General features: G+C 38.2%; 1 protein-coding gene across 7 annotated transcripts in view; it reads right to left on the reverse strand.

Annotated features, from left to right (window-relative positions):
- GRIP1 (glutamate receptor interacting protein 1) overlaps window positions 1–20995 on the reverse strand; it is a 643653-nt gene that overhangs the window by 104623 nt on the left and 518035 nt on the right. For all 7 annotated transcript variants that reach the window (XM_037007170.2, XM_037007167.2, XM_037007164.2 and 4 more), the window contains one exon: window positions 20826–20971. In XM_037007170.2, the coding sequence (XP_036863065.2) occupies window positions 20826–20971 (146 nt within the window). The remainder of the gene's footprint in view (window positions 1–20825; window positions 20972–20995) is intronic.

Consider the following 20995-nt stretch of genomic DNA (forward strand, 5'->3'; position numbering starts at 1 on the left):
CTGCAGAATTAAGGAAGGCTAGAGCCTTTGCCAAGGGGCAAGAGCTAATAGACTGTTCCATTTTGAACTCTTCATTTTGGAACCCTGACTTAAGATGATGGTGCTGCTCCCGTCCTCTCCTTGGAGACAAGCTAGATCCTAACACTTCTGGTACCTTATGGAAATCTGGGCTGTAGATCCAGTGCCTGGGAATCTGTGAGAGGTCTCTGGGCACACTTGAGATATCAAGAGACTAATGAAGAGAGAGGTAAGAGGATTCCTGGAAAATTATGTCTCACTACCTTAGTCTGAGTAGTTTTGCCATAATTTGTATTAATAAAAATGCCTGAATGAGTAATACCCATAGATAATTAATTCACTCTCTCACTTTCTTCCCTCTTTTCAGAACTCTCTTGGGTGCTTAATGATAAATACTTGATGTTGTAGATATTTTTTTTTTGATTCAATAGTGTGCTTAGGCCTAAAACAATAATATTTTAAATGATAAGATTTCACTTTTCTTTTTAAATATTCCCTATAAGAATTCTTCTTTTGAAAGAGTATGACCTATCTGAGTCTTACATTCCAACTTCAGAATTTTAAATTTAGAACACACAAATACATATTCCATTATTTTTGTGCTGTTTTCAAAGCTTTCATTCACACTTAAAACAATTCCTATCTGATCCGTCTGTTCTGATGACTGTCAGTCCTCTGTGGGTATGTTGTCAGATTTGTGATCTGGGTTTAATCCTAGGTTTACCACAACATTATCTGTGTGATCTTGAACAAGTAACCTCGTCAAGACAGTTACTTCATTTATGAAAAATAAGGATCATGACTTATATGTCACAGGGATGTGATGATTAATAAAATGTGTAAAGTATCTTGCACAATGATTGGCAGAAATTAGGCACACAAATTGTTAGCTCTCTCTTTCTCTACTACTTTTTGACTTAAACCCGGGACATGCTGATGTTAATTAATTTCCTATGATGCTTAATTCATTTCCTAGTTGCAGTGAAAAATTACTTTCTTTACTTGGCCAGAGAAAGCTAGAGAAAAGACTCTCAAGTCAAAAACTTAAAAGTGTTCTGTATATGCCCCCAGAACTTTTGAGTCAGTGTTTGCCTCCGTGTACGATGCAGTGACTTTGTGTTCAAGAGGAAATTGTAACAGAAAGAGAAAGGAGGTGGGATGAGGCAGAAGGCAGAGTTCATTAGTTAGATTTGCATGTGTCATTCCATTTACTTAGCTTTAAGTGTTTTAAACGACTTCTATTTTACTCTCTCTTCAATTTCGGAATATCTACCTTACTATGGATTGAGTTTTATAATCTATAACTAATGAATCCATGTTTTAGATGAGGTACTTAGAAAATGTCTGCATGTAGAGCCTTGGAGCTACACAAATTATGGAAATTAAATTAATTTTTTTTATAGGGGACATATTTAATATTCTTGCCAGGTGCTGTCTGCCTTTTGACTGACCACAGTCAAACCTCAGCCCCTGCATACGCCCACCCAAGTGTGAGAATTTGGCTGGAAAGTTTGCCAAGCTTTTACTATGATTCTGTTTGCGTACTAAGGCTGAAGTGAAGCAGATTCTACAGGTCGAATGTACCTTCAGTACAAAACTGTCTTTTGTGAGACTCAACAGTTGCATTCAAGTTAAGGAAATCACCTTTGAGAAGTAAAGGATCCCAGAATCACATAAAGCATGTCTCCACAGCGTCAGACATCTCGGGTACAGTCGGTAGCACAGTATCAGAAAGGTCTGAACAAGCAGGCAGCCGACAGCAGTGAACCAAAGTGCATAAAGCCAAAAGTCCTCGGGATTTGGCATGAGTGCTGCTGAAACATTACTTGAATACTTGACCTAATTCTTGTGAATTAATGATAAATCCTCCTCCCTACCCTCTGAGAGTGTATGTAGCTTAGTAGTTTTCTGTTCATGTGTTTTTTTACTCTTGAGTGATACAAACTTAAACATGCCAGAATGAAAGTCTCCAGTGCGCCAAAAATGTCAGGTCTCAATACTCTGCTCAAATACATGATGCTTATCTGAAATCACACCTAGGAGTGTCTAAGAGAATCTTCCTTTTTTACCAGTGCCTACAAGGCTCAGGCCTCTGTGGAAGGTATGGAATATGACAGGGTTTGGACAATGAGTATGGATAATACAATAGATTTACATTCCCTATTGATAGTAACAGCTGTGATTAAAGAGAAGTTGGGTATCCTTGAAGGACCTAGAGAACCTCAAGCTTTCCACCAGCCTAGATACCACAGCAGGTCATTTTTCAAAAACCACATAATTAGGGACTTCTATCATGAATACTCATATTTATGACTTTGCTAAAACCAGAGTCTTCTGAAACAGGAGGGCTGGACACAGCATGGCCACTCTGTACTCTCATCCCAGTACTTCCCAATTTTAAAAAACTGGAAAGAAAGAATCTGCTGCTTCAGTGCACCTTTCTCAGGGAGTCTGGTATATTCCCTAAAAGTCTGGGTCTCCTGACTAATGTTTTTTTTTACTGTTACACTCTGGAATGCTGGCATTCCTGAATCACTGAAAATAGCAAAGGAAAGTTTGGGAAAAAAATCAACTGTGGGTATGGGCAACGAATCACCCCAAAAAGCATCTCTGTTGCTCTCTGAGTTTCAGGCACCTGGCACTGGAGCAAAGGCTTCTTTAAGGGAAGGGAAAGAGGGAGTTGTGGAAAGGGAAGAAGAGTGAGGGAATGGGGGCTAGGGGGAAGAGAGGAGATAAAAGAGAAGGGGAGGGAAGGGAAAAGGGAGGGAGGGGAAAAGGGAGGGAGGGGAAGAAGGAATGAATGAGAGCAGGAATACAAATTGGTTACTTAAGCCTTTACTGCATCTTTTACTATGAAGTTCTTCAAAAAAAGGTAAATATTTTTTCTCAATTTAGTGAGATATACTATATACACTGTTTTTAATCTATCTATTTCATTCATCCAACACTTATTTTATGTGCACCTTTTGGGTTTTTCAGACATATACTGGGCAGAGAATGGTGAAAAAATATGTGTCTCTGTCCCTGCCCTTATGGTGTGTGCAGTTTCATGAAGGAGACAGTTGATTAGCTCACCAACAAATTAGTATTATAATGGTGATAATTACACAACTGAAAAGTAAGGGTTCCTTGGGTACGTAAAACAGGGAGACCTAATTTAGAAAGGGTTTCAGGAAGTTTTCTCTGTATAAGGGTATATACAAGGACGTGACATTTCGTCTGAGATGTTATTACAAAATAACTGTTCATTCATGGGCAAGGGTGGGAGTATCACTTCTGAGGCAGAAGGAAGAGAACTTGTAAAGTCCCTGAGGATAGGAGCCCGGTAGGGAGAGGCTCTTAAAAAGAAAGAGGCTCAGGAATCAACAGGACAGAGCTTCTGAGAAACTGGAAAATTGAGACAGGAGGCAATTCTGCGGACAGTGCATACATGGATTCATAGGCACAGCACAGAGTTAAATTTCACCTGAAATTTAGTGGGATGACACTGAGTGCGAGTGATGTGACTCAGTGCATGCTCTATAAAAGTCTCCTAGCCTTTGGTGTGAGCATGGACTTAAGTGGAAGTAGGAGCAAAGAGTTGGGACAGACGGAGACGGGAGGTGACTGGGAGAGAGGCAAGGATGACTGCGTGGGAAACGGAAATGGAGATGGAGTAGGGTGACTGGAGAGAGGAGCTGGAACCCAGGGGTAAATGGAGGGAGGGAAATAAAGGATGACCCAGCCCTCTGATCTGACAGCTGCTCAAGCAGAGACACTAATGCCTGAAATGGGGATATGGTAGAGAACAGGCGGAGGGGAGAGTTCAAGCTCAGTTCTAATCACTTAGCTTTAGGAATTATCATATAAATGTTGTATTAAGACTGTTCTGATGGTTAAGTTGCCTTAAGCAGAGGCTCTGGAAGCAGACATAACAGTTTAAATTCTGGCTTTGTAGTTTTCTACCCAGTCAAGTTGTTTTATTTTCTATGACTCCTGGAATGAGGATACCTATGCCTACCTCTTAAGGTAAAACTATAATGAGATGTTTATAAAATGCCTTGAACATAATAGGAACTTAGTAAATGGCAGATACTATTACTATAATTTGCTAACAGCAGCATACTGTGTTAGAGAAAAGACAGAATTTTGTCTTTGACAATTATAAACTCTATAATCCAGGCAAACAACTTACCTTAGATTTCTAATTTTTTAAACAATGTAATACCCTCATATCCTACATCAAAAGGCACACAAAAGTAGTAATTACAACTCCAATATCTTTGATTTAGTCTTGAAGCTATAGGTCCCACTGATAGGTGACAAGACTTAGAATGAGATTCTCTTTTTGAATCTCAAAGATGAGCAGATTCGGAGTATTTAGCATCTGTGATCACAGGAGCTCTGTAACAAACAGCACTGTGAGGAGAACAGTGAGTTGGGAGAATGGTCTTATGTACGGTCATTATCATGTAGGTTCACAGAGAAGGAACAAAAGTTCTCTAAGAAATTCATATGTTAACCACAAAGTTCTTATCTAATATCCTAGAAATGTAACCTTTAACATTAGACACAGAATGTGTGATGACCATCAAGCCTATAAAACCTTGCATGTGTTTTCTAAGAAAGTGTTTTGATTTGTTTCCTTAAATTGCAAATGCATTAATTAGCCTTGTGCAAACTGACCTGTCTTTGCAGGAGTCACGTGGATTTCCTGTGTTAATCAGAAGTGCCAGACTCCCACGGTCAAGGTAATTGTATCCGGCTTTCTCAAAAAACAAGAGGAAGCTTGGTTTCCTTAACAGGTAAAAGAAGGATAAAATAGGATAGGAGTTTTGAAGTGTAAATGAAAAGTGTTCAGAATACATAAATGCTAGAGAATCTTTTCAGAGACAGGAAAAGTGAAGAGGTTGAGGGCAGAATTTTGGAATGGTTCTCTGTGTTTTACTTGTTTTAAAATAAAATAATTCTGTATGAGGTGTGGTCTGTGTAATAACCAATCATTCAATTTTTCTTGTAAATTACTCCACCGCATGCTACCGTGATTAATTCAAGTGGGATTAATGCCACGTCATGGTGCCCCCATGGAAGCCAGGTGAAACCCTGCTGGCTTTTCCATTTCCTATTTTACTGCTGTCAACCTAGGATCTTTAGGTGAGGAGAAACAGATGCTATGGAAAGAGGATGTTGGGTATTGGTGTGTTCTGAAGGAAATTTGGATTAAAAGTTTGATCTCAATCTGCTTCTGCAAATTCACAGTAGAGAAAGATTTCATTCAGTTTAATGTAAACCAGAGGGTCCTTACCAAAATCATCTTATCTCCTGGCTTCGTGAAGATAGATTCAGGGGAGTTTCTATCATTATAACTGTGGGTATGAAACCTGTATCATATATAAGATCCAGGAGCAGGGGGGCTACAGTGGATGTTTTCATACTGAGCATCCGCACCCTCCTGAGTGATCTGACAGGCGCCATCTGGTAGCAATTCTCAGTGTCAAAGTCACAGAGACAAGTAATAATGTTAGGCAGAAAACCAGACAGAGGCAGGGTGGAGAGAGAATAAGGCCAGTAAAGCCCACTAAAAGGGACTCAAAGAGTTAGCCAGATTAAACTAGAGTGCCAAAAAGACTCACAGAGTTAATGAGTTGATCAGATGAAGCTCCAAAGACCAGGAGTAACTTGGAATGTCCAGATATTCCCCAGATAAAGAAAAGTATCCAAGCACAGCCCATGTCTTCATTGTGTCAGTTAGACCATGCCATTGTAAGATTTACTTTAGTATGTTAAAAGCCCAGCTTATTCTTTAACTTAACCTATGAGACAGGGACTGTGGTGTAGTCAGAGTAGGGTGAGGGCCTCTGAAAAAAAAGCAAAGCAAGATAATTACAGACAGAACAATGTAACAATGTACAAAGAAGCCCCTATCGAAACTCTGTGTTAAGCATTATGCAAAGTTAGAGTCATACTAATTCTTTAGGGTAAAGATACCAGACTAGGAATATAGATGTTCTTCAGTGAGATCAGTTAAAGCTCAAAAGGCTAGGAGCAACTTGGCCTGGAATGTTTGAGTGTTTCACAAATAAAGAAGAGTATCTCAGCATCCCCTGTGACTTCACTGTATCCATCAGATTATGACACTGTAAAATTTGCCTTAGCCTGCTAAAAGGCCCAGCTTATTTTTAACTGTACCTATATGTTATGTTTCATTCTCTAATCCTCATCAAGTAATATGCATGCAACCTAGGCAAAAGACTAACTTGGAAAGCAATCCCAACTATAAACAGCCCAAGGAAACAGACAACAACCCAGCCCACATTGGGGGCAGATAATGGCTTATGCCTACTGTAAGAATGCTGGGAAGTAATTTCTGGGAAAATTGTAATTGTCAGTGTGACTGCTGGGTTTGATGTGATTAACAAGGGAAAAGAACAACTTTCCTTTTTAGATTGTGGTTTGAGCTGTACCCACCTTGGGGGCAGGGCCGGTGGTCTTACAACAAGTTTGCACCCCTAGCCCTTTACCTCCATTTCTGAAAATCCTCAACTGCTTATAAAACCCCTAGACAACCACACAACCACAGACTCTCTTGTTCTCTCGTCGTGTGAGCTGGGACTCTGTCCTCTCACTTTATCTCTAAACAAAAGCCTCTACCTTGTTCTCCTACCTTGAGTGTTTGCGAAGTTCATTCTTTGGCTCTGTGAACAAGAACTCTGGCATCACCTATATGCTATTTTTTCCCCCTCCTCTAGCCCCTAATCAAGTAATTTTAACCATGGCAGGAGACAAGCATCATGGTTAACTTTTCCTGCCTATGAGGAAGAAAGCCCAGAGATAACCAGCATAGTAAGAATAGGAAAGATTCCATCTTAAAGCTGAGATTCCATTTTAAAAGCCAGGAAATGAGGAAATAAGATTTCTAACTTATTCTTTAACAAACAGACAATAACTTGGCCCACCTTGGGGGCAATGCAGGTGGTCTTGATTGATATGTTCCCAGAAGGAAGCTGCTATCCTTGGGAGGAACTGGATCAGTAAATTTCTTGTGTTAAGTTTGCAGAATTACCTAGATGACTAATAATAGAAGAAAGGCGACTTAATGTTTGTCACCAAAGATAAGCATCTTGAGAACACTTAACAAGTCTACACCCCAGAGCCCTTTGTCACATTCCTGAAAAATCCTTAAAAGAGGGAACCCCCAACCTTTTGGGGTGCCTCCTCTTTGAGGACACGTGCACTTTCTCTCTCTTTAAATGCTTAACTTCAAATAAAACTTTTCAACCTTTCAGGGTACTTCCTCTCTGAGGAAGCCTGTATTTTTTCTATGAGTGTGTAACTTCAAATAAAACGTATACTCTGCTTCACTACTGTGTCTCTGCCCTTCAATTCTTTGTTGCAGCAGGGACAAGAACTGAGGAAAATACACCACTGCCCCCTAACAGTAATACAGTCCATTCCCTTGGTATTATGACTGATGGAGACAACCTGATACTTTTAACACCTACACATACTTTAACATGTGTGTACTACGATACCACAAATAATGCTGAAAAATAGTTTTACTACATCCCAGGCAGTGAAGATGCTATTGAATAAAGGTAACTAGAATATGGAAAAAGAGTTTCATGCCTAACAGGGAATCCTGTGGTCTTCGGCTCTTTGGAAGTTATTTCCTACAATTGTATACTACAGTGGTTAATGGGAGATATGAAGAAGAGTAATTTTCCTCACTAACCAATTGTTTGGAGCTCCGTTCCTTACAATGAAGAATACAAAGTAAGTATCCAAACATAAAGAAAAGTAATCCTGACTTGTCCTGTGGTGGTACTCTAAAAAAGATGGCCAAGAACAGATCTTAGGATCAATGGAGTGCCAATCTTCTACTGCTCTCAAAAAGAAAAGAAATTCTTATCTACCTAATAGATGTATAGGAACTTAAAGAAACTTATCAGGCAAAAAGAGATTTCCCTTGACATGGTTCAGTCATTTTTTTCATTTTTCTAAAAAACACTAAAATTAAAAAGGCTAATTATCCCCTTAAGGGACATATTTAATTCTGGAAGCAATATTCAACTTGAAAATGAGGGAATTTTAACCAAGTTTCAATTAATTTATTAAATGTCTAAGGATGCCAAGATCCTTGCAGATAATGGCTTATGCCTACTGTAAGAATGCTGGGAAGTAATTTCTAGGAAAATTGTAATTGTCAGTGTGACTGCTGGGTTTGATGTGATTAACAAGGGAAAAGAACAACTTTTCCTTTTTATATTGTGGTCTGAGCTGTACCCATTTTAATTCAGTTTGAACTATAGTTAAATATTGTTTTAAACTTTTTATTTATAGTATTTTTGCTTTGGAGCTATATCAATGAAAATAGAAGTGGTGATAACCTCTAAAGTCTTTTGTGAGAAGTTACTAAATTCAGGGTCACAGAATAATAGGACTGGAAAGTCCTTTGGGATGATGTGGTCTAGTCCCCTCATGTAACAAGTGATGAATAGTGGTCTAAAAGATTTAAAGGACCCTTTTGATTTTGTTACAATAGATATCACTCAAAATGTAGTCAAATGAGTCCTTAGGGAAAAGTAGATAATAAAATACTAATCCATATTACTTCTACTCTGATACCATTACTCATCCCCTTAACATTTAATATAATATTAAACTTTTAGGAGGAGTGAGCTCCTGAATGACACTGTATAGTGTTTTATATTCTTACATTAGTGTTCCTCAGGTATTTGAAAAATATTAATGAGTAGTTTTACATTAAAGTCAGACTATCCAAATTACTTCAGAGACCCAGAAACTATAAACTAACTCATTAGGGATGAGCTTTCAAGGTACATATCTGCCCCAAGCCCAAGGAAACAATCGAGGTGTAACAAGCATGAAGGAAGAGGCCCAGCAGGGTACAGAATGGGGGAGAAAACAGTGGCAAGGAGGGGAGACTGAGAAAGTGGGCCCTGCTAATAAGTTTAGGGTGAGTGGGTGTGGGATGGTAATAAGAATCTATTTGTAGTAAGATGTACCTGTAGCATTCAGGTAGATGGTTTAAGTCCCACAGTGCTCTTTCTCACCAAGCTTGGTTGAAAACTTCCAGATCCTTCTTACTATAAATGGTTCAGATTTGAGGATGACATAAAAAATGGAAAATTAGGAGAGGCTCAAGATGGCGGTGTGAGTAGGGTGGCAGAAACCTTCTCCCAAAACCATATATATTTTTGAAAATACAACAAATACAACTACTCCTAAAAGAGAGACCAGAAGATACAGTACAACAGCCAGGCTACATCTACATCTGTAAGAACTCAGCATTCCATGAAAAGGGTAAGATACAAAGCCGTGACCCAGCAGGATGCAAGCACTCCCCCTACCCCACCTCACCAGTGGGAGGAAAAGAGTCAGAGTGAGGAGGGACTGGAAGCACAGGACTACTAAATAACCAGCCCTAGTAATTTGCACCGGGAGCACAGACACACATTGTATGGTGTACTGGATATTAGAGAAATGGAAAAGTAAAATCCGAGACAGAGACTGCGAGCAGGTCCCTACAGCTGGGTTCCCTGGGACAAAAGAAAAGCAGGTGCTTTTTGAAAGTCTTAAAGGAACAAGGGCTTAACAGCTGGATGGAATCATCCCAGCACACTCAGCCCAGCAGGCTGGGAATCCTAAGGAACTTCAGGTGCCCCAATCCCCTGGTGGCTAACCCAGCCCTGAAGATCCTCACGGTGATAAGCAGCCTGCCATTCATTCACCCTGGCTGGTGCTGCAAGCAAACCAGCTGAACTGCCACAGTGGCGGTGGAGCAGCCAGAGAGTGGTCCCACCCATAGTCTCTTCCAAGCAAGCAGCTAACCGCGACAGTCCCAGAGGCTGCTGCCAGTGTGTAGCTGCCCAGCACAACAGAAGAAGCTGGAGCAAGGTCCAGAAGGCACAAAGGGGTGCTGTTCTCTCAGGAGAACACACCCTATGTGTCTGCCACTCCCCGCAGGGCCCTAGGCTATCCTGAGTGCTGCCCTGCCCATGGCAGCTCAGGAGATTATCCAAGAGACTGCTCCCTGTGTGTGGGTAACCAACACAGGCAGCGGAGAAGGGCAAGGCGACCAGAAAGCAGGAAGGGGCTTTGTTCTCCCAGCTGACACATGCACCACCTGACTACAACCACCTGTATCACCATGAAAAGGCAGAAGAATCCGGTCCAGTCAAGAATCACTCAGACAACCCCAGAGAGAAGGCCTGGGGAGATAGATATAAACAATCTTCTGGAAAATAATTCAAAATAAAGGTCATAACCATGCTGATGGACCTGCAGAGAAATATGTAAGAGCTAAGGGATGAAGTCTGGAGGGAGATTACAGAAATGAAACAATCTCTAGAAGGACTTAAGAGCAGACTGGATGAAGTGCAAGAGACTGTTACCGGAATAGAAACAGAGAGCAGGAATATGAGAAGCTGAGGCAGGGAGAGATAAAAGGATCTCCAGGAATGAAAGAATATTAAGAGAACTGTGTGACCAATCCAAATGGAACAATATTCACATTATAGGAGTACCAGAAAAAGAAGAGAGAGAAAAAGGGATAGAAAGTGTCTTTGAAGAAATAATTGCTGAAAACTTCCTCAAACTAGGGGAGGAAATAGTCTCTCAGACCATGGAAGCCAACAGATCTCCCAACAAAAGGGACCCAAGGAGGACAACAGCAAGACATATAATAATTAAAATGGCAAAGATCAAAGACAAGAACAGAGTATTAAAGGCAACCAGAGAGAGAAAAAAGGTCACCTACAAAGGAAAACCCATCAGGCTATCATCAGACTTCTCAACACAAACCCTACAGGCCAGAAGAGAATGGCATGATGTATTTAATGCAATGAAACAGAAGGGCCTTGAACCAAGAATACTGTATCCAGCATGATTATCATTTAAATATGAAGGAGGGATTAAACAATTCCCAGACAAGCAAAAGTTGAGGGAATTTGCCTCCCACAATCCACCTCTACAGGATATCTTAAAGGGACTGCTCTAGATGGAAGCAATAATCCTAAGGCTAAATAGATGCCACCAGAGAAAATAAAATCACAACAAAGAAAGCAGACCAACCAAATACTAACTAAAGGCAAAATATAAAATCAACTATTCACAAAAGCAGTCAAAGGAAACACAAAAGAGTACATAATAAAACATCCAACATATAAAGAATGGAGGAGGAGGAATAAGAAGGGAGAGAAATAAAGAATCATCATACTATGTTTATAATAGCTTAATAAGAGAGTTAAGTTAGATGGTTAGATAGTAAAGAAGCTACTCTTGAACCTTTGGTAACCACTAATCTACAGCCTGCAATTGGAAATAAGTACATTTCTTTCAATAATCACCCTACATGTAAATGGACTGAATGCACTAATCAAAAGATACAGAGTAATAGAATAGATAAAAAAGCAAGACCCATCTATACGCTGCTTACAAGAGACTCATCTCAAACCCAAAGACATACACAGACTTAAAGTTAAGGGATGGAAAAAGATGTTTCCTGCAAACAATAGAGAGAAAAAAGCAGGTGTTGCAGTACTTGTATCAGACAAAATAGACTTCAAAACAAAGAGAGTAACAAGAAATAAAGAAGGACATTACATAATGATAAAGAGAGCAGTCCAACAAGAGGATATAACCATTATAAATATATATGCACCCAATACAGGAGCACGAACACATGTGAAACAAATACTAATAGAATTAAAGGAGGAAATAGAATGCAATGAGACTTCAGTATACCACTCACTCCAAAGGACAGATCCATCAGACAGAAAGAAAATAAGGACACAGAGGCACTGAACAACACACTAGAACAATGGACTTAACAGACATCTACAGAATTCTACACCCAAAAGTAGTAGGATATATTCTATGGAACATTTTCCAGAATAGACCACATACTAGGCCACAAAAAGAGCCTCAGTAAATTCAAAAACATTGAAATTCTACCAACCAACTTCTCATATAACAAAGGCATAGAACCATAAATAAATTGTAGAAAGAAAATAAAAAGGCTCACAAACACATGGAGGCTTAACAACATGATCCTAAATAATCAATGGATCAATGACCAAATTAAAATAGGGATCAAACAATATATGCAGACAAATGACAACAACAGCACAAAGCCCCAACTTCTGTGGGATATAGTGAAGGCAGTTCTAAGAGGAAAGTATATAGCAATCCAAGCCTATTTAAAGAAGTAAGAACAATCTCAAATGAATAGTCTAAAGTCACAATTATTGAAACTGGAAAAAGAAGAACAAATGAAGCCCAAAGTCAGCAGAACGAGGGACATAATAAAGATCAGAGAAGAAATAAATAAAATTGAGAAGAATAAAACAATAGAAAAAACCAATGAAACCAAGAGCTGATTCTTTGAGAAAATAAATAAAATAGATAAGCCCCTAGCCAGACTTACTAAGAGAAAAAGAGAATCTACACCCATTAACAGAATCAGAAATGAGAAAGGAAAAATCACGAGGGACCCCACAGAAATACAAAGAATTATTAGAAAATACTATGAATATCTATATGCTAACAGCTGGAAAACCTAGAAAAAATGGACAACTTCCTAGAAAAATACAGCCTTCCAAGACTGACCAAGGAAGAAACAGAAAATTTAACAGACCAATTACCAGAAACAAAAATAAATCGGTAATCAAAAAACTACCCAAGAACAAAACTCCTGGACCAGATGGATTCACTGCTGATTTTTATCAGACATATAGAAAAGAAGACATAATACCCATTCTCCTTAAAGTATTCCAAAAAATAGAAGAGTTGGCAATACTTCCAAACTCATTGTATGAAGCCAGCATCACTCTAATACCAAAACCAGGCAAAGACACCACAAAAAAAGAAAATTACAGACCAATATCCCTGATGAATACAGATGCAAAAATACTCAACAAAATATTAGCAAACCAAATTCAAAAATACATCAAGAGGATCATACACCATGATCAAGTGGGATTCATCTCAGGGATGCAAGGATGGTACATTTGAAAATCCATCTTAAATCATCCACCACATCAATAAAAAGAAGGACAAAAACCACATGATTATCTCCGTAGGCACTGAAAAAGCATTTCACAAAATTCAACATCCATTCATGATAAAAACCCTCAACAAAATAGGTATAGAGGGCAAGTACCTCAACATAATAAAGGCCATATATGACAAACTCACAGCCAACATCATACTTAACAGTGAGAAGCTGAAAGCTTTTCCTCTAAGATTGGGAACAAGACAGGGATGCCCACTTTCCCCACTGTTACTCAACATAGTACTGGAGGTCCTAGCCACAGCAATCAGACAAAACAAAGAAATAGAAGAAATCCAGATTGGTAAAGAAGAAGTCAAACTGTCACTATTTGCAGATGACATGATATTGTACATAAAAAACCCTAAAGACTCCACTCCAAAACTACTAGATCTAATATCTGAATTCAGCAAGGTTGCGGGATACAAAATTAACACACAGAAATCTGTTGCTTTCCTATACAGTAACGATGAACTAGCAGAAAGAGAAATCAGGAAAACAATTCCATTCACAATTGCATCAACAAGAATAAAATACCTAGGAATAAATCTAATCAAGGAAGTGAAGACGTATAGCCTGAAAACTACAAGACACTCTTTAGAGAAATTAAAGAGGACACTAACAAATGGAAACTCATCCCATGCTCTTGGCTAGGAAGAATTAATATTGTCAAAATGCCCATCCTGCCTAAAGCAATCTATAGATTCAATGCAATGCCTATCAAAATACCAACAGCATTCTTCAATGAACTGGAATAAATCATTCTAAAACTCATATGGAACCAAAAAAGACCCCAAATAGCCAAAGCATTCCTGAGAAGGAAGAATAAAGCAGGAGGGATCTCGCTTCACAACTTCAAGCTCTACTACAAAGCCACAGTAATCAAGACAATTTGGTACTGGCACAAGAACAGAGCCACAGACCAGTGGAACAGAATAGAGAGTCCAGATATTAACCCAAACATATACAGTCAATTAATATACGATATAGGAGCCATGGACATACAATGGGGAAATGACAGTCTCTTCAACAGATGGTGCTGGCAAAACTGAACAGCTACATGTAAGAGAATGAAACTGGACCATTGTCTAACCCCATACACAAAAGTAAATTCGAGATGGATCAAAGACCTGAGTGTAAGTCATGAAACCATCAAATTCTTAGAAAAAATCATGGGCAAAAATCTCTTGGACATTAACATGAGCGACTACTTCATGAACATATCTCCTCGGGCAAGGGAAACAAAAGCAAAAATGAACAAGTGGGACTATATCAAGCTGAAAAGCTTCTGTACAGCAAAGGACACCATCAATAGAACAAAAAGGCATCCTACAGTATCCGATAAAGGGCTGACATCCAAAATATATAAAGAGCTCATGCACCTCAACAAACAAAAAGCAAATAATCCAATTAAAAAATGGTCAGAGGAGCTGAACAGACATTTCTCCAAAGAAGAAATTCAGATGGCCAACAGACACATGAAAAGATGCTCTGCATTGCTAATCATCAGAGAAATGCAAATTAAAACCACAATGAGATATCACCTCATATCAATAAGGATGGCCACCATCCAAAAGACAAACAACAACAAATGTTGGTGAGGTTGTGGAGAAAGGGGAACCCTCCTACACTGCTGGTGGGAATGTAAATTAGTTCAACCATTGTGAAAAACAGTATGGAGGTTCCTCAAAAAACTCAAAATAGAAATACCATTTGACCCAGGAATTCCACTTCCAGGAATTTACCCTAAGAATTCAGGAGCCCAGTTTGAAAAAGACAGATGCACCCCTATGTTTATCACAGCACTATTTACAATAGCCAAGAAATGGAAGCAACCCAAGTGTTCATTAGTAGATGAATGGATAAAGAAGATGTGGTACATATACACAATGGAATATTATTCAGCCATAAGAAGAAAACAAATCCTACCATTTGCAACAACATGGATGGAGCTAGAGGGTATTATGCTCAGTGAAACAAGCCAGGCGGAGAAAGACAAGTACCAAATGATTTCACTCATATGTGGAGTATAAGAACAAAGAAAAACTGAAGGAACAAACAGCAGCACAATCACAGAACCCAAGAATGGACTAACAGTTACAAAAGGGAAAGGGACTGAGGAGGATGGGTGGGAAGGGAGGGATAAGGGTGGGGAAAAGAAAGGGGGCATTACAATTAGCATGTGTAATATGGGGGGGGGCACAGGGAGGGCTCTACAACACAGAGAAGATGAGTAGGGATTCTGCATCATCTTACTACGCTGATGGACAGTGACTGTAATGGGGTTTGTGGGGGGGACTTGGTGAAGGGGGGAGCCTAGTAAACATAATGTTCTCATAGAATTGTAGATTAATGATACCAAAAAAATAATAATAATAGCTAAAAAAATATAATAATACCTAGCCTTAAAAAAAAAAGAAATTAAGTTAAAAAAATCTACTCTAATCTGGTACCATACAGTAAAAAACACACCTCTTCTAATTCAGGGTAACTCTCTCCTCACCTACTCCTTTAATCTCTGTAAGCATATGACAAGTGGCTCTGAGTTTGAATATGTAACAGGGAGTGAGCTTAATGGGAACAAGAGCATTCTGCAAAAATTCATTTTTTAAATAAAAAAAAAGAGAATGTATAAGAAAATCTACCTTTTATCTTAGAGAAATAATATTCTAAAAAGGCAGCTGTTGCCATTTAAAAATTAGACCTTTTTTAAATATTGGAAACACTCTGAGCTTCCTTTTATGAAGGAGAAAGTTATGTTGGTAAGCCACAAGGAAGCATGTGCATCATATATACCATAAATACTTGTAAAAAGCCTTTGAACAATCCAGTTTCCAGTAAATTGAGATCATCTGGAAGAAATTGATTAGAAGATACAAATAGTGGCCAATTTACTCCTGTATTTGTAAATGAGAAGTCACTGGTGGAAGTTTTATATCTTGATATCGATGTTCTGAAAAAATTAAATACAAAGCATAGCCAAGATCCAGTTGTGATAACCTGATAAACCTATACTTTTTGACTGCAAAGAGCTTGTCATCTCTTCTGAAGACTAATAACATCCTATCCACTTCTGATAAAACAATTCCTTGAAAAATACTTTTTTATGTTTGTTTAGAATTGAATATATGTAAGAACTAGCCATACAACTGGGCAAAGATGTAATACACTTGGGCATTCCTAAAGAAACAGTAACAATTTTTCTCAATATCCTTGGATTTGCATGCTGGCTTAGTCTATGTAAATAAAAGGAAAGGTTTGAAGCTGAGCAGAGAAATAGTTAAGAGGAGAGTCAAAGACTTACAGGAATTCAGAAAAGCACCATAGTTAGATTAAAAGATTGTTTAACGATTTTAAGATTTATGTCATTCTGCAATGTAAGATGAAACCATGAAGTAACTGCAGTTTAAACCTACAACATAAACATGGATGTTTTGCTATATTCTATATATACCCAGGTATTGATGATTATTCATAAGAAGAGCTAGTCTATTCGTAAATACATTGTTCAATCCACAATTATCACTGACAGCCTCCTATGTATGTCTGAAGACTTTGTGTGAGGTGCAACAGAAATAAGCAAAAAGATGATTCAATTAATGTTCCCAAGGAGTCTATGGAAACTAGCGGCACAACAGATAACCTCATAGATAACCAAGGCACGGCAAAACGTAAATATTCTCAAAGTTGCTCATTTGCTATATAAAGTTAACAAAGCTCAGAGTAATACTGCAATGTAGTTGAGGTAAATAATTTTTCCCAAAATAGATGTATGTCCCTTTATAGTAATGTTAGGCAGGATGCCAGAGGTAAGCAGGAGGAGAGGTGGGCTTGACCACAGAGAGGTCAGGACTGCACATAGCTTCCACCAATGAGAAAATCCTTAGCAGGAGAACTAAAACAACAGAGAAATTCCACAAGCTAGAGTCCAATTGGGCATGCTCCTAGAAGGTCCTAAAGTAACCTTTCCTCATTATAAAGTCATTAAAATAAATCTGCATTGCAGGTTAGCCACCACTGGTGGGCAGAGAGAATTCTTGGAAAGAGCATGCACAGTAAAAATGAGCTTACATCACTGCCAGCCCATCAATCAACACTTGTTTGCATAACACTACCCCTCCTAGAAACCCTGTTTGTAATCCCTGAAATGGATTTGCAAAAAAGGAACTCTTCCCCAAATATTAAGGGCCTGTCTGATACTAGGTCAGGGCCCATTTTATTACAGAGTGTAATAAACATAAACTTGCTTGCTTTCTTAACTTTGGCTTTCATTTCACTTTGTTCAGTTTCCCTGTGACACTGAACCAAACCCTTTCCTAACAGTAACAAGGGCTCTTAGGCTAAGACTTCAATTCAAAAGTTCTCTCCTGAATTCCAGATACTAGATACAGAGTTCAGAACTAACCCAGATTTAGAGTCCAGTATATTTAATGATTAAAAAAAACCACACAAATCAGTGTGTATTTTGATGAATTCTTTATTAAATGATCCATGTTAGGTAACTGCTTACAAAAATTAATATTTAAATCCTAAGAAAAATAAGATAAAAAAAAGAGAAACCTTTAACATGCTAACATATGTCAAAAAAGTAAAATAAACTACTGAGGAAAATTTTTTCAAAAAACTGATAAGGGGCAAGCGTCCTCAATATCTAAATAGTTTATACAAACCAAAGAAAACCCCTCAAAAACCAGACACCAAAACACAAAAAATTAACAGCACCTCCAATAGAAAAATAAAAGATAGAAACAGACAATAAAAAAAGAAAATGGCTAGTGTTCATATGGAAAAATACTCACCTGCACTAGAAATTTTTTAAAAACTAAATTAAAATAAAAATGCAATTTTCACTTAACATATCAGAAAGATTAAAAATGATAACATTCAATATTGACAAGCTCCAGTGAAACAGGTACACTTAAAATATTGCTGGTGGTTATATAGTAGTACAACTTTTCTGGAGGACAATTTGGAATGATGTATTTCAAAAGTATAAATGTATAAAAAAGAATGAATGCATAAAAAAAATATTTAAAAAGAAATAGACCCTTTGACTTAATAAAGTCATAAATAAGGACAAAGATTTGGGTTAAAGGGTATTCATGCCAGTTATTTATAATAGCAGTCTATTGGGACATGGTTATGCAAATAGAGAACTTATTTTTGGGTGGGATACAAAGTGGGAATTTAATTAACTATTCTCATGTGGCTAATTGACCCAGCAGCATCATTTACTGACTAGTTCAACCTTTCCCCAGTAGGAGGACTTAACATTGATATACTACTATACCTCTATTTCTATATCTGCAGTGGTCTGTTTCTACACATTCTATTCTTTGCCACTGGGCCCTTCAATATCCCTTGTTAATATTAAACAGATTCAATGGCACCATTTTAGAATGAGTCTTGATAAAGGATAGAATAAGTTTCTCTCATATTGTTTAAAAAATTTTGGCTGTTTTTCCCCTCCGACCATTCTTACTCCATAAACATTTAGACACAGCTATTAAGCTTTCCTCAAATATTCTTTTGAGATTTTGAATAGAATTGGATTTATTGATGCATTTGAGAGAAACACCATTTTTTTAAGCTATTAAGACATCCTATCCAAGAACATGACATAGGTCTTGATTTATTTGAAGTACTCTTTTACATATATGCATTAATCTATATTTACCTCTATGTAATGGACTTATACGACTTTTGTTACATTTATTCCTTATAGGAATCACATTTTATTGCTATTATAAATGGTACCTTAGAAATTTACCTTTCTGTTTTTGGCTGGTATAAATAATGTAAACTGATTTTTGTGTATTGATCTTACATTTAGTAACTCAGAGGAAATTTTAATGTGTTTCCTTCTCGATGGCCCACTGTCCCCTATATTAGGGGGATATCTAACAACTCTGAAGTGTGAAAACTGTCAGGCATTATTCAGAATGTGAGTGTGAGTTGGGGAGAAGGCAGCCAGGTGGGTCATCCCATCCCCTCCTGACTCTGGCAATGATGAGACCTGGAGGACTTTCCTTCGCAGTGGTGCCCATCCATGGTAGAGACCTTGTCTCCCTGAAGGAGACTGCTGAGGCCTTATTTTCCATTTGGAAGGTTTCTTCTAAGCCTCCAGGTTTAGTCTCCCTGTCACGTCTTTACTGAACACCTTATTGGCATCTGCCAACCCTCCTCTATGTCTGCCCTTATGCCCTGTTACAGAACCGAGTTCATGCCTTTCATAGGTAATGATCACACGTTATGAGTGTCTGTTTTATCATATTCCTGTTTACTGTCTGTCCCTGCCAACTATTGAGAGCTTCATAAGAGAGGGGACTAGGTCTTGTTTGTTTGTACTACTTCTGTATTTCTGGTACTTGCCACTTAGCGCAATAAATATTAGAATGACTGACTGACTGCATACGTCAAACATTTGTTTTAGTATACTGCACCATCATTTAAAATACATTTCACTTCTATTTATTTTACCTTTATAACTACCTTTTAATATAGGCATTGCTAGTCCTCATTTGACAAAAGAGGTAACTAAGGCAGAGGAAGTAACATGGTCCAAATTACTAGTTAGGAATCAGCAGAGTTGAAAGCAGAACCCAAATCATCAAACTTAAAATCTAATTCACAAACCACATAACAAAAGACAAATAGAAGAGAGGTAGGGAGGGAAAAAAAGAGAAGGGAGGAATGGAGAGAGAAAAGTTCATTCATTGCTGAACTTTTGATGTCAAGGGTCTATCATACCTAATTCATTCTCCACAGAACCCATTCAATCTCACACTTTGAACATTTTAGGAGACCTCCTACCTCTTTAAGATACTTTAGCCCAGTAGACTTAACTAAGAATACCTTGAAGCAATACTGTTCTACATGAATCATATAGAGTGGTAAATAAGGAGTTTGCAGTTACAAAATATGTCTCCTTTTTATTATGCTATATTTCATCAGCATAAAACCTGCTGGTAAAGTCAGGCCACAGAATCAAGTCTGGTAATTTTAAGAAGTACTTACAAAATGACTTAGTTGTAATCTCAGGTTCCAAGTCATTCTCTCATAATTTTTCTGCCTTAGTCAACATTGCACAGAACTTTGGCTCTCTCATAGTATTTAAAAGCCAGCTGAGAATATCTTCCCAGTTTAACCAAAGTTGTGAAGGTAGAAATAGAGTTATTTTCTACTGGAGTCATTACTGAAAGAAAGAATATTGCACCCCACTTTTCATTTTAATCTCATTTTCATCTTCCATATATGTCCCCTTTCTTTGTTCCTAAGTCTGAAGATGAAATGATTGGTCATTTCCATTAATTCTTTGTAGATGGCTTCATACTATGAAGTTACAAGAAGGAAAGGAATCCCCTACTGTTCCCAACCTCCATGTTGTAAAACAAAAAGTACCAGCCGGGAAGCTAATAATATTATTTTTGTGATTTGGAGGGGAAAAGTACTTTCTTGCCTATGGGCAATCCTTATAGATAAATCCTTATGTATGAAATGACATAGAAAAGCTGTTAGGTGAAACACTCAGAGAGAGTAAGACCTTATTATAGAACCTGTTGATACAAGAACTCTAGAGCTGTGAAAAGTACCCTTCAACTCTTTCTGAACCCATACAGAGTAATGATATAGTATTGATGAAACTGTCGGCTGTAGGAGGACTTAACAGTTCATGGTTAACCCAAAGAGGTTGACCCGGGATGGACAGTGACACGACCTAGAGCTGAGTGAGTGCAGCCTCAGGACTTCGACATACCCATTACTGAGACATCATATTCTATCAGCAGCATTGCCTCTTGTCCACACTGTTTAAGAATACTCATGGCTTCAGCGTGCGTGGTTCCAAGAAGCCGAATTCCATCCACACTGAGCAACCGATCGCCAGGCTTGATTGTGCCCTCTCTGAACAGAGAATAAAGGAACAGT

The sequence above is a fragment of the Manis javanica genome, chromosome 10 (genome assembly GCF_040802235.1).
Source record: "Manis javanica isolate MJ-LG chromosome 10, MJ_LKY, whole genome shotgun sequence".
In the NCBI taxonomy this organism is placed as follows: Eukaryota; Metazoa; Chordata; class Mammalia; order Pholidota; family Manidae; genus Manis; species Manis javanica.